This window comes from Leuresthes tenuis, unplaced genomic scaffold (genome assembly GCF_036924035.1).
Source record: "Leuresthes tenuis unplaced genomic scaffold, fLeuTen1.0.hap1 SCAF_6, whole genome shotgun sequence".
NCBI classification, from domain to species: Eukaryota; Metazoa; Chordata; class Actinopteri; order Atheriniformes; family Atherinopsidae; genus Leuresthes; species Leuresthes tenuis.
The window spans coordinates 3,920,261-3,934,048 of NW_027325360.1; the positions used below are offsets into that span (position 1 = coordinate 3,920,261).

At 43.0% G+C, this 13,788-nt stretch overlaps 1 protein-coding gene and 1 non-coding gene across 2 annotated transcripts; one reads left to right on the forward strand and one right to left on the reverse strand.

Moving 5' to 3' along the window:
• Positions 1 to 4,304: 4,304 nt before the first annotated feature.
• Positions 4,305 to 13,685, reverse strand: LOC140309401 (tetratricopeptide repeat protein 16-like). The gene is made up of 13 exons (XM_072387244.1): positions 13,569 to 13,685; positions 12,725 to 12,909; positions 12,533 to 12,623; positions 12,279 to 12,416; positions 10,137 to 10,237; positions 9,461 to 9,587; positions 8,522 to 8,736; positions 8,016 to 8,314; positions 6,677 to 6,818; positions 6,406 to 6,571; positions 5,533 to 5,666; positions 5,095 to 5,233; positions 4,305 to 4,525 (listed from the first exon to the last, which is right to left on the reverse strand). Exons 1-13 carry the CDS (start codon positions 13,599 to 13,601, stop codon positions 4,370 to 4,372), a joined length of 1,926 nt encoding a protein of 641 aa, XP_072243345.1. The 5' UTR covers positions 13,602 to 13,685; the 3' UTR covers positions 4,305 to 4,369.
• Positions 8,792 to 8,863, forward strand: trnam-cau (transfer RNA methionine (anticodon CAU)). The gene has a single exon. It is a non-coding gene; the product is annotated as a tRNA-Met (tRNA).
• Positions 13,686 to 13,788: the final 103 nt, after the last annotated feature.

Consider the following 13,788-nt stretch of genomic DNA (forward strand, 5'->3'; position numbering starts at 1 on the left):
CACACGGACAGGGAGACGGTGCCTGAGACGAGCCTGTAAAACTGACTGGAAAATTTATGACGAGAACAAACAGGCAGATGGTTTATCTCTCCAAAATATATAAATTGTCTTTAGAGATGTTCCTCTGGGGAGAACCTTCATCTGTCCGGCCCTTTCTTTCCTTTCCTCTTTCTCTTTTCCGTCTCTCAGGGAAAGGAACCACGCGGCTTATAAGAGTTATTAGACTGTAAAGCACCTTTTTGCCGTTTTATATGTCCTGGCGGTGCCAGATATGTCATGTGGAGCATCAGAAGTTGGAGCAGGGAAAAGCAGCAGCCCAGACATCAGTCTGACTGAAGCATCTTGATGTTTTCTGGATGAGCAGGTGGACTCTTGTCTGTTAACTCTGGTTCACTGATAAAGCCACTCGGGCCTGTTTTGTTCTGTTCAGACTGTGTAATATTATTGTTATTTATTGCTGTTTGAATTGTATTTGCTTCGATAATTTTGTACTCTTTTAGAATTAAACTAAAATATTGTCACCTGGTGTTTAATGGGTCTTTGGGGGCTTGATGACATTTTAACAGCCTCACATATCCAGGTTATTATCGTAATTCTACCATACATACTTTGCAGAAGCTGACCATTGAGAAAAACCCTGACTGGCGCATACTTCCCCAGTCTAGCAACCACTCCGGTCTACCAACACTAATCCAATTCCAAACCTGCGTATCTCATTTCACTTTCACTTCAGCAGGACATGGGGTTGTGCGTGCACGCACGTCACCTGCCCCGAACACTACCCAAAGACTACAAACGTTCTGTGTATCTCAGACAAAACAGTCTCCGTCCAAAATGAGAATGAACCCCCCCCCCCCCTCCATCAGGGAATGTTTTGAGCTGGAGCCAAGCCGCCTGCTCCTGTACCCAGAGAAAGGTGTTTTTGTCTGGACTCAGAAACCTGGCTGGCTGCACCTCCCGACTCTGACAGGACGGTAATGTGAGCCTTTTATTGCACAAGTGTGAAACACTTTTCAGGTCTTTTACGACCACTGTCTGTGCTGCACCACTCTGATGAGGCCCACACACATTCATTGCTGTGATTACACTTGTAAGTCTTTAAACAGTTGATAATCCCTGGTAAATGCAAGCAAATATATAAAGTGCTGTGCAAAGGTCTTGTGCCACCCTTCATTTTTTGCATTTTCTTTTAAAGTGGTCTTGAGCAACAGTTCTTTAAGCTTTTCTGAAGGTCTTTCAAAGTTTTCTTTGGATATAAAACTAAACTAAATAATAAAAAAGGCTCCAAACTCAAGGGATGAACCAGAGTTGTGTCGACACATAACAGACAACTTAGCAAAGAACCAATCTTAAATTGGATCTTTAGGCACTTTGTCACAAAGACACATCATTTGTTCCCATTTCTTTAGCTGCATCTATGAAAAACAGCAAAGAAAACACAGTTTGACAGACAGAAAATAGGATTTCTGCAGCAACAAGGTGATTCCCAAAGAGCTATTAGCTGAAAACTTGGCATATCTCAGCATGGTGTGCAGTGTGTCCTTAAAACATTTGAGGAAACTGGACAAGTGGAGGACAAAAGAAGAAGTGTCAGGCCTAAAAAACTATCTCCAGCAGATGAACAGGATCTGAAAGTGATGTCCTTAAGAAAGAGGAAAAAATCCAGCTGTGACCTGACAGGACCTGAGAGATGCATCTGGACCTTCAGCTGATCCATCTACTGTTGGCCCAAGCCTCATCAGAAATGGTCTCCATGGAAGGGTGGCTGTCAAGAAGCCGTTCTTAAGGAAGGGAAACAGGGAGAAAAGGCTGAGCTGTGCCAAATGACACAAGAAGTGGACTGAAAATCAGTGGCAACAGGTCTTATGGAGGGATGAATCCTCCCCAGAGCCCGGACCTCAACATTATTGAAGCAGTGTGGGATCATCTGACAGAGAACGGAACAAAAGGCAGCCCACATCCAAAGAAGAGCTTTGGGATGTCCTTCAAGAAGCCTGGAGAACTATTCCTGAAGACTCCTTAAAGAAATGACAGAAAGCTTGTCTCAGAGGGTTCAGGCTGTGTTGGAGAATAAAGGAGCTCAGACCAGATGTTCACTTTAAAGCTGCTTAAAACTGTACAAACTCTGTACATCCTGGAAATATATAAAAATATAAACGAGGAGTGGCTCAAGACTTTTGCACAGTAACGTCATTATTACTGTGAATTAACACCTGAATCTTGCTCTTGACCCGAATGTCAAGTTCTAAACTTTAAAGTTTAGATTTTTCATTATCAGCTGAAAGCAGGAAAACAAATTAAGGATCTCATACACACAAACCTTCACAAACTCTGCTGAAGACCTTATCCTGCATCTGAACTGCTCTACACACGTTGATAGTGCCAACAGTTATCGTGATAATAATCCCTGAATGACAGAATCGTGGTCGTCTGCACCCATATTCCACAGCTGTGTGGAATTTCAAGTGTATGTCAGAAGATCAAACAAGAATCATGACCAGAGAGGAGCAGCTCCTCCAATGGTCCACATGTGGAGGCCTATTCAGAGTCAGGGTCACGGTAAATTTGCTTTATCAATTTAATTAGAGCCAATTAAACACCATAGTGACTGCAACAGGCTCTGGTATGTGTGGCATGTTTGTGCTTTTCACTGTGTGAGTTGGATACTTTCAATGGTGAGAAAGCAGCCGGTGTATCAGCGGCCCTCTCTCTGTGTGTCAGCTGTTGCCACAGCTGCTGTTAATGCTGCGAGGTCAGCTGCCTCTCAGAGAACACCACAGAGCCGCAGCCTCAACACGTCTTCCCTGCTGAAACTGATTACCCCTGATATACTTCAGCAGTCAGTCAGTCAGGGGCTCTGCTGTGCAGAAGCGCCACTGGGGGAAAATGAAGGAGTCTTGTCATTATTTTTCCTTATTATCTGTCTTGTCACATTGTACAACCCCACATTTTTATTATTGCTGTAACTGAACAGGCCCAGAAAGGGGGCACAGCAGATATGGAGGGGTAGCCTGTTCCACGTAGTGGGGGCAGTAACACAGAAGGCTCTGTCCACAAAAGACTGGAGTCTGGTGGGGGTGGTGGCCAACTGGCCCTTGTCAGAGGACCGCAGGGACCGCAGGGAGCGTAGGGGTAGATACCATCCGATGAAGAGTTTCAGCTGTTATTTTCTTCCTGCTAATACGTCTTAAGGTGTGCAGCAGTACGGGGGGGGGGGGGGTCCAGTCCAGTCCAGTCCAGCACCTGTACCCTCCTCTTCCTCAGCCAGGCCTTTGTGCCATCACAGAAGTGGAAATGAGCTTTACCGAGGGCCCTGATACAACCATGGTATGGCCTGACTGCAGGGACTGGTTGCTGACAGCAGGCTGGATGCTCCTTCTGCTCCATTTCTTCCATCAAAGATCTGGAATACTGATCGGTCTGACCACAGATGGTCCATCCCAGATGCCTCCGAGCCCAGAGAAGTGGACGAGGTTAACATCAGGCTTCTTTCCTGCACAGTAAAGCCTGTGAATGGAACTCTGTATTTTGTGCTTGACAAAGGTTTCCCACAGTAATCCCTCGTCCATGTGCTTCCATCAGCTGTTGATGAATGACGGTTCTTCATGAGGGGTCAGAGGTCACGGGTGTCCATCTTAGGCTGATATTCTGCGCTGTAGAGGGAGAAATATGCAAATCCCTTCCAGTCTTTCTTTGAGGAACGCATTTCAAAGGTTTTCTCACACATTTGTGGACAAACTGGAGATCCTCAGAGACTCAGCCTGTCATGGAGGCTGCTTTAGTACCAAATCATGGTTACAATCACCTGCTGACTCACCTGTTCGACACAACGTTATATTTCTTAGCAGTAGTAGAGGTCGAACTGAACTCCCCTCTTGTGTTACATGAGAGCAGCAGGTTGATAAATACTCAAACTGTGCCTCTGCTGCCACCTATTGGCCCACAGTAATTAAGAGGACTGCTCGCTACACTTGTTTAGACACTAAAGTTTCCCTCACTGCTCCTTTGTTCTGTAAATTATAAGTTTATACATGTGTAGCATATATTCTCTCTCTTTTAAAGCTGTTTGTTCAGTTTTGCCTCTGAATAATGTCTGTTTTCATTCAAAGTTTCTGTCTGCATGTTCAGATGATTTAACACAATCTTTCAGACCAATATTTGCATGTATTTCTTCTTTCAAGCCTTGTGTTACATGACATAACCATTTTTTAAGACCCTGTAACTGTTGTTAAACAGTGATGGAGGCAAATAAAACATACGTACAATAAAATAATCCCTCAGATATTTTTTATTTGATATTAACAGATGAAATTAAAGTGATTCTCTGGCTCTGGGAGGAAGATGATGCATTTTCTCACTTTTCATACTGTCACTTCTTGGGTATCAACCTCAAACACCTCAGATTTTCCAGAGAAGGGCCGGTGGATGTGGTTAGCGGTGGAAATTCGTGTGTGGCGAGAAGTGACCCACTTCCTTCGACCAGCGTTGGATGGTCACGGACAAACGCCTCCACCTTCTCTCTGACCTGCCACACAGGTAACAATGGTTACTGCGTGACCATCAGCTTTCATTCCACATTCATGTGATTTTACACATCAGGTAAATATAACCGGACTTATATTACTCTGACTTACACTAACTTCATTCATTTAACCAAATTATAGGCAGAAGCAGTGTGTGTTCCCCCATCATCTAACAGCTTGTAGAAGCACCTTTAGCAGCAATAAGTTGAAGAAAAATTTCTGCTTTTACCCTTACTGATGATCAATTAATCAGTGCATTGATCAGCAGCTCCTGGCTGCTACTTACCCTCTTAGTTCCTGTGGAAGCAGTAAGGGTTCACTTAGTTTTTCACACATCATTTCTGCAGTTTGGCTCGCTGTTCATCTGATGCCATATTAAAGTAAATCTAAGACCCAGTGAGGACCAGATGATTTTTTTTATGTCTTGATGCATAGAAATTTAGATTTGAAAGAAGGTGAACTTTCTTTATCACACGTCTGCTGTTTATAAATGTTTTCCGGTTCCTGTCCAAGTCTCTTCGTAAATTATCGGTTTTACTTTCACATACACAATCAGTTTTCTTTTACATACCCGCAGCAGGTCTTTTGTAATTGTCTGCAGATCCTGCAGGTTCGCATACGAGCTCAGCTCCTTCTCAGCAGCTGTGTCCTCTGATCGGCTGGCTGTGTTTTCATCGGTCAGCGTCATATTTGGGAAACTCTCATTTAGTCTAAAAACACATGAAGTGACGAGACACAAAGGGTCGTGAATCCTGCAGGTTACAAACAACCTTAATTTGTAAAGTCAAGGATGAGATTTATCTTCATGCACTGACAGCTAAAATCCGTGTTTTTTTGCTGTGGATACAGTGCAGTGAGCATGATCCAGAAATAAAAGTTTCCCTCTAAATCCCCCTGATCTATAAGAGGTTTAGTGGATTTTAAACTTGTGTGACATTAAGCCGCAGTTTGTCTGTCCTTCTCTCTCTGAGGTGTCTCCCGGTCGCACAATAAACGTTGGTTTTCTGACCTTTGTGGATCAGAAGAGGACCTCCAGGCTTGGATGGTGTCCATCAGCTGAACTTTCATTGTTTGTCCTTTTGGGCTGGACAATATATCAGATGTGCTGCTGCCAGGGAACAGACTCATGAGCATCGGAGGCACCTACACAAACAGACACACACGTGTCATATACTTCTATTAATGGTCTCAAGCTTTGGAAATATGAGCAACAACATAATCGTTTTAATATTTCCAGTGAAAACTGTAGACTTACTGGTGTAAAAAGAACTTAATCTTACACAAACCTTCTTATGTCACCAGTAGCAGACAATGTAATGCAGGCTTTGTATTCATTTGCATTTTGAGAGGGAAAGTGAGATCTGAACACGAGTGGCGCTCAGATGCAGATGGAGACACATATCAGGTGTGAACAGACTGTGATCAAATCACCCCGGATGCATGTTAAAGGGGAACTCCGGTATTTTTAAACCTGGACCTTATTTCTGGCATGAAATATGTTCATCTACTCACCGAGAACAGTTTGGTGAAACAGTTTGGCAGCTGTGTCGATGACATCATCCCAGTAGTGTGTAGAAAGCCCTCTATAAGCCCCCCGATAGCCGCCAATAACAACAACACAGCAGCTATGAGCTAACAGAGCTATAGCACACGTTCATTCATTCATTCTTCTTAAAGTATTGGTGAAATAAAGACAGATAATGCCTTATTTAGAGGCTGCATCCTCTAAGCCCCGTTCACTCCGTTATATGGATCTCCAGTTATCTAAATATCTTCCGAAGGACGCCGACTTTCACCAAACTGTTCTCGGTGAGCAGATGAACGTATTTCATGCCAGAAATAAGGTTTAAAAATACCGGAGTTCCCCTTTAATGCCTCTAACCTCCTCGTTGCTGGGATCCAGGATCAGCAAGCAGATGAAATCCTCTCTGGCCTCCCTCAAGTGCAGGAGCTTGCGAAAGGCCTTTGACCTGCTCTCATAGTACCTGCTGGCAGTCGGGTTGTAGCGGATGGCCAGAGAAAGCATATCAACTGCATCCCGGAAATATCTGCAGATGCAAACGCACATAAACTTGGAACTGAAGCATATAAGCAGGATTTGTGGAACTTACTGAAGTGGTTTCTCTCAGTGGAAGTGCTTGTGTGGTTCTGACCCGTGCTGGAAATAGAAAAAGCCCAGAGTGTTGTGGATGACAGCGAGGCGGTTCCACACAGCTGGGTCATCGGGCAGCATCTCCTCAGCCTGTTGGTAGTCGGCCTGAGCATAGTGCCACTTACCCAGCTTAAAGAAACAGTCTGACACACACACAGAGTCAAAGAAAGCTCCAAGCTCTGGATTTCAGGGTTTAGATCGGTAGCCTTATAGATCAAACTAGCAACATCCTATTAGTGTCTTTCTCATGGAAGGTCATTGGACTGCTGGGCTGCTTTATGGAGAAAAGGAACCAAAAAGTGGAATCGACACAGCAAATAAGGGGTTTCTTCAGTCCAAAAAAAACATTAAGCTGCTTAAACAGAGCTTTATTTGTGTCCTCAAACATCATTTCACCGACACTTTAACCCAAAAAGACTCAAAAGTCAGGAGAGGGGTGGTTCTTAAAGTTAGAGATGGACGTCTCTGCTCTGATAGCCTTTGGTCGTTCATCTTAGAAACGAGTGAGAATAGATTTTTATCCGCTTCAAATATCATTTCCTTCAAATGTTGAGGCATTATTTCTGCCAGAATGGAGCTGAGGGGGGTTTCTTACAGCGGCAGAAAGGTGTAATGCAATGCATGCTGGGAAAGTACAGTAATTGGGGTGTAAGACGACAATAAACAAAAACAAGAAAAAGAGGATGCTCTTAGACAAATTCGACTTTAAAGAGATTTCAGAAACAACAAACTGATGTACCGAATTATTTAAAGTAGAGTTTTTGGCAAGCTGCAGCCAAGCGTCAAAGGAAGAGGCAGAGCTCATCTGTATATTTACACATCCCAGAGTAGTAAATGAGTGTAATTATCGTACATTTTGGCCATTTGAAGAAGCACATCAAGTATTTTTAAAGGGGAGAGTTTTTAGAGGCTTAATTTTTTTTAAATGAACTGACTGATAAATCGGTTAATCATTTCTGTACTTTTGTGTTCGGAAAATACACAAATTCAACACTGCTGGTTGTTGAATTTCAATCTAAAAGAGAGCAGTTCAACACAGATCAGGTTTGTCACATGTTAGAGCTGTTTGTTGTGCTTGGCTCACAGTTTCAGAGCCACATGACTTGTTGTAACCTAACCTGGGTATTCAGTGCCCTTTTATTATTACCTATCATAAACTGGATGGTCTGTTTCTTTCAGCAGGCATGAAATTGCAGGTTTGACACTTAACAGCTTGTGAGAGGATCTTAGGAAGTCATAACTGTTGATCCAGCACAGACGGAAAGGATCATCTGGTTTATTTCTAGTTTTTAATCTCTAATATTCTCAAAGTTGCACAAACCGAGGTGTTGTAGCCTTACCTCCTCGGTTCAGGTACAGGCATGGCAGGCCTTTCTCCCCATCAATGGCCTTGTTAAGAAGCAGAGTCGCCTCATCGTAGAGGCCTTTGCTGATGCACTGAACAGCAAAATCATTGTTGGTGAGAACCAGCTGAAACTGCGCGTCCTCTTGGACAGAGTTGCTCTCGTCCTTCTTGTCTGTGGCCCCCGCCTGACCTTTGACCTCCTTCCTGCCCTCCTCCTCCTCACTCAGCTCCACAGCCTGGATCAGATCCTCAGTGGCTGCTGTGAAGTCTTTCAGACGCCGGTACAGAGTCCCTCTGATGGACGGAGAATCAGAATGAATCAAACAGATCTTACATCATTTAGATAAAAATAACCATATAAAACTGTTTAAAATCTACTTTAAAAGTACTTTTTAAATATGCTCATAGATGTTGATGTAAATAGTGGATTATAGAAAATACAAAAAATCTTCTTCCAGCTCTCAGTCATGGTCCACAAACATCTGTCCCCAGTGGCCTCACCTGAACAGGTAGAGGCGCCCATCCTGTGGGCTGTACTCCAGAGCAACATTAATCAAACACAGGGCCTCGTGCAGCTGCCCTAACAGAGTTCTGTCCACAGCCTGTTGTCTGGCCTCTTCACTCGCCTCCTGCAGCTGCAGCAGCAGGGCTTTGGCCTCCGGACACTTGGGGTTCAGCACCAGAGCCGACTTTGCATCTTGACGACAGTCATTTATCTGTATAGAAGAGAAATATGTCTCTGTGTTGCACTATATCTGAAGCTTTGTGTGTAGCAGAGTGGCGCAGCGGAAGCGTGCTGGGCCCATAACCCAGAGGTCGATGGATCGAAACCATCCTCTGCTAGGTCTATTTTTAGACTGGATAGTGTGGTATAATTGCCACCTTTCGTGTGGAAGATCTGAGTTCAAATCCCCTGCATGAAAGGTACTGTCTCCAGTAGGGGTCCTTAGGCAAGACTTACCCTATCCGCCTACCTGTTAGTCGCTTTGGATAAAAGCCTCTGCTAAATGCACTTTGAACTCTCCTTTCTGCTCCCTCATTGTTGCTTTGAGGCAAAGCATCTCTTCCTTTAAACAGCCAAACCAGCAGTGTGCAAAACGAGCTCATATCAGCTTAAGAATGGAGTCAGCCAACATCAGCTAAACTGTATTTAAAAGATGTGGACGCCAAATTTAAAGAAACTTGGTGACAGTAAATGTGGCCAAATGAGAAGTCCATTACACTTCTGTGGAGTTCTGAAGGACTTCTGTCATGTTTGGATGGCAGATGCCAAGGATGCCCACTTCCTAAAGAGTATGAGTGTGTGGGTAAGGGACAGGAAGCTGGATGTAGTTCATTTAAAGACCACCAGGTGTCATTAAAAGTTGTACTTGGAGCTGTCTGAGTGCATGTGGTGAAAGCTGTAAGCTTAGAGGTGTCAGAGGGTCCTGCAGCTGTCACCTGGTGCATCAGTTTGTGCATTTGTGCTCTGAGGACGTAACGATCAGCAGTGGGACTCTTTGTTATGCCGTCGGTCAGCAGCTTCAGACATTCGGTGTGTCGACCCGCAGCGATCAGACAGGCCAGGCTGAGGAGAAAAGTACAAAATACATCAGCCAAGAACAAAAAGAACAGGAGACAACTCTACATGTTGCATCTTTGTAGACCTGTGCTGAGGTGCAAAACTGGACAACAAAAACACAACATTTCAGAAAACATTTAGCTCCTGATGCTTGCAGGAGCCTTGGTTTGAAAACAGGGGGAACACTTCTGGACATGCAGGGTTTCCTGAGCAGGTGACATCACATTTCATGCTGGAAATGTTGGCAAATCTAAACTCAATTCAATGTATTAATATACCAAACAATGATCTTTTCACTACCCTTAACCATGCTATTTTAATGCTTAACTAATTAGTTCAGTTGCAGAGGGAAGGAAGTGGAATTAAAGGCCAAAAGCCAAAATAATGACAAAAAAGGGGAAGTTTCTGAACAGCAGAGCCAGTTCTGCACCTCAGGGCCAACAGGTATTATTGCTCAATTTGGCAAAAAGCAACTGTAATGCAGGATAAGTTTAAAAGAAATTATTCAGTATATGGAAATACAAAAGCACAATCTGACTCTACATCTTTCCTTACTGTCTGTGCTCATAAGCTTTGGACTCAGGCTTCATTTCAATAGCTCTGCTGAAAGCCTTCTGCGCCTCGAGGAACAAGCCTTGGTCAAACAAACACTGACCCTGAGGACAACAACAAACAGACAGGAGTCACCATAACGTCATTATCTGAGAGCTCTGTGAAGGGCGCGTTAAATTCAGTACAACAGCAGAACAAGGCTGAATTCCACGGTTATGTAAGATATTATGAACACGTATGACGCAGAATTTATGGATGATAGGTCCACAAAGGGAGAGCAGAAACGTCTGCTTCAATCAACATCCCCAAACAAAACAACTAAATCACAGCTGATTCGTCACATTTGCTTTTCTTAACCAAATTGAATGATGCACGAATGATCAGAACCAGTCATGTGAAAAGGAAGAGCACAATATCACATGACAGATTACTCTGTGTCATCATTTATTTGGCAAAAGTTGTTATGAGATGTTTGTGCTGATATGCGTTGGTTTCTGCACAGCTCTCTTAAGGTCCCACCACAGCATTTCAGTCAGGCTGAGGTCTGGACTCTGACTGGACCGTTGCAACACCTTGATTCTTTTCTTTTTCACACATTCTGCTGTAGATCTGCTGCTGTGTTTGGGATCTTTGTCCTGTTGATGAGCCAGTTTCAGCCCAGCTTTAGCTGTGGGACAGATGGCCTCACATCTGACTCTAGAATACTTTGGTATCCAGAGGAGTTCATGGTGGACTCAATGACTGCAAGGTGCCCAGGTCCTGTGGCTGCAGAACCAGCCCAGATCATCAGCCCTCCACCACCGTGCTTGACAGCTGGTATGAGGTGTTTGTGCTGATATGCTGTGTTTGGTTTCCTCCAAACGTGCTGCTGTGCATTAGGACCAAACATCTCCACTTTGCTCTGGTCTGTCCAAAGGACATTGTTCCAGAAGTCTTGAGCTTTGTTCAGATGCAGCTTTGCAAACCTAAGCTGTGCTGCCATGTTCTTTTTAGAGAGAAGAGGCTTTCTCCTGCAGCCCTTCCAAACAAGCCATCCTTGTTCAGTCTTTTTCTAACTGAACTGTCATGACCTTTAACCTTTAGCATGCTAACTGAGGCCTGTAGAGTCTGAGATGTAGCTCTGGGCTTCTTCACCTTGGGGTGAACTTGCTGGGACGTCCACTCCTGGGAAGATTGACAGCTGTCCTGAATGTTTTCCACTTGTGAATAATCTTTCTCTCTGTAGAATGATGGACTCCAGATAGTTTGGAAATGGCCTTATAACCCTTCCCAGACTGATGGGCAGCAGCTGCTTCTCTAAGATCATTGCTGATGTCTTTCCTCCTTGGCATCGTGTTAACACACACCTGAATGCTGCAGAGCAGCAAACTGACAGAACTTCTGCTTTTATAGAGCTGCTCACACTGACTGATGATCAATTAATCGGTGCATTGATCAGCAGCTCCTGGCTGCTACTTACCCTCTTAGTTCCTGTGGAAGTAGTAAATGTTCACTTAGTTTTCACACACTGTTCTGCATTTTGTCTTTCTTTTTTTTTACAATAACTGTTTCATTTTTTAAAACATGGACTGTTTAAAGACTGTTGCCATAGTGACAGCTTCATATATCCATTTTGTTTTTGTGCTCAGAAAGAAATCTGGGTTTTAATTATTTAAAACACTTTACTTGGACCCAAATAATCTAAAAAAAAAGCACCTCAACATTTTAAACAATACATTCAATGTCTCTGCTTGTTTCTATATGTTTGGTTTAATAAGTTATTATAACAATGCTTTACATTTACATTCATATTGACTTGTGTTATAGCAATTAACAAAGACAGTAAAATGTATAAAGCGCATTCAATTTCACATAAACCCAAAGCTATATACACAAATTCATGAGAAAATACGAGATGGACAACATAGATATATAGATATATAGATATAGATATATACACAGAAGCATACGTGATAAAGAGAGTCAGAATCACCCAGTGTGCAACAAACATTACAAACAGCAATAAAAACCTGACCTCTGGGAGCAGAAGATATACACCTGATGTGTTCAGAAAACTGAAACCATTTTTATAACCAACAACGACACACTTTTTTCTATTGAAATAAACCTTTTTGTCAGATTATAGGACAATGTGGAGACTCCTACCTGGAGATAGTAGATGAAGCCCAAGCGGTCGTTGAAGGCTCCAGGCTGCAGGGCGGAGGCCTGTTTATAACAGGCTGCTGCTGACTGGAAGTCACACAGCTGGAGATAGACCTCCCCCTGACTCACATACAGCTCAGTCTGAAGCACACAGCAGCAGAAGTTACGGATGGGCTCGTTTTAAACATAAAAACATTAAATCAGAGTATCAGCAGATATCAGCGTGAACAGCATCATGCAACTTTGTGTCCGGGCACCTGCTCCGGCTGCAGAAAGATGGCTTTGGAGAAGCAGATGATGGCCTTCTCATACTGGAACTGTTCCATCGCCTCTTTTCCGTTTCTGTAACTTTAGAGACAAAAAGCATCGTTCAACCACATGTCTGGAAATGAGGCCAAAGGCTTTCTTTAGTTTCTGAAAATGTGTTTTCTTTGAGTGGCGACCCTCACTGCTCTGCAGCTTTGTTCTGAATGATGAGTTTCCCCTGCAGGTCTGGTCTCTGGGGGTGTTTATCTGTCGGTGCCAGAAAGATTTTACTGGATCCATACAGCTGTCTGAAGGCATTTTTTCTCCTGGCCTCGTCCAGCTCCTCCTCTGACGAAGCAGTAGGGCATAAACTCTGCGCCGCCATGTGCTGATAGACACCGGAGCAGAGATTCAAAACGATTTTATATCAAATGACAAACACAACTCACCTAAGACTGGCCACACAGGACAAACAAGTGAAGTCCTTTAGGAGCTGGAAACCCCTTTTTTTAAAATCAATCAATCAGGCTTTAATTGTATGGAGCTTTCAGATGAACTGAATATTGCACATATTGCTTTACAGATTGTAAAAGAAGTAAAAAATTAAACAATAAAAGAAGCACAAAAGGATATTTATAATACTGTGCTGGACCCCTGGTCTGGGCCACAAGCACTAAAGGAAAAGGGAGGAAAACTCAATAAAAGGGGCAAAGAACTGAGAGAGTGAGGAAAGCTGTCAGTTTGATCTCATATAGCTTCAAGATCTGCAATGTCAAAATGCCAGAGGCAGGTAAATTAACTGTAAAACTGTTCATTTCTAAGAAAACTAGTACCATGGAACCATAAACATGAATTAGATCTAATGAAATGGAATCAAATTAAAAATATATTCAATTTATGGTCTGTAATAGAAATAAAATAAGCAGTAAGAGTAAAATTCTCCTAACTTTCATCAGCAATGGAAAAATCTTACCATCTTTCCATCTTAATTTCCTTTAAAGTAGCAGAAACTTTGGCGAATATTTCCATTTTCAGGCGTTTTTTTACCTTGTCGTTATTTGTCTCCTCAGATTTGTCCATTTTGTTGCGGAAATAATAATCTGTTGTTGAAATGTTGAACCTGTATGTTTCCACGGAAACCAGTTCAAAACTTAGAGCCGTTTATCAACCAATCAAAGAGCTTTTATTTGAAGCGAGAGGTGTCAACAGAGAAAACGACCTTTGTTATCTCGACTTAACGAAATAAAAGTCGTTATCACGAGATAAC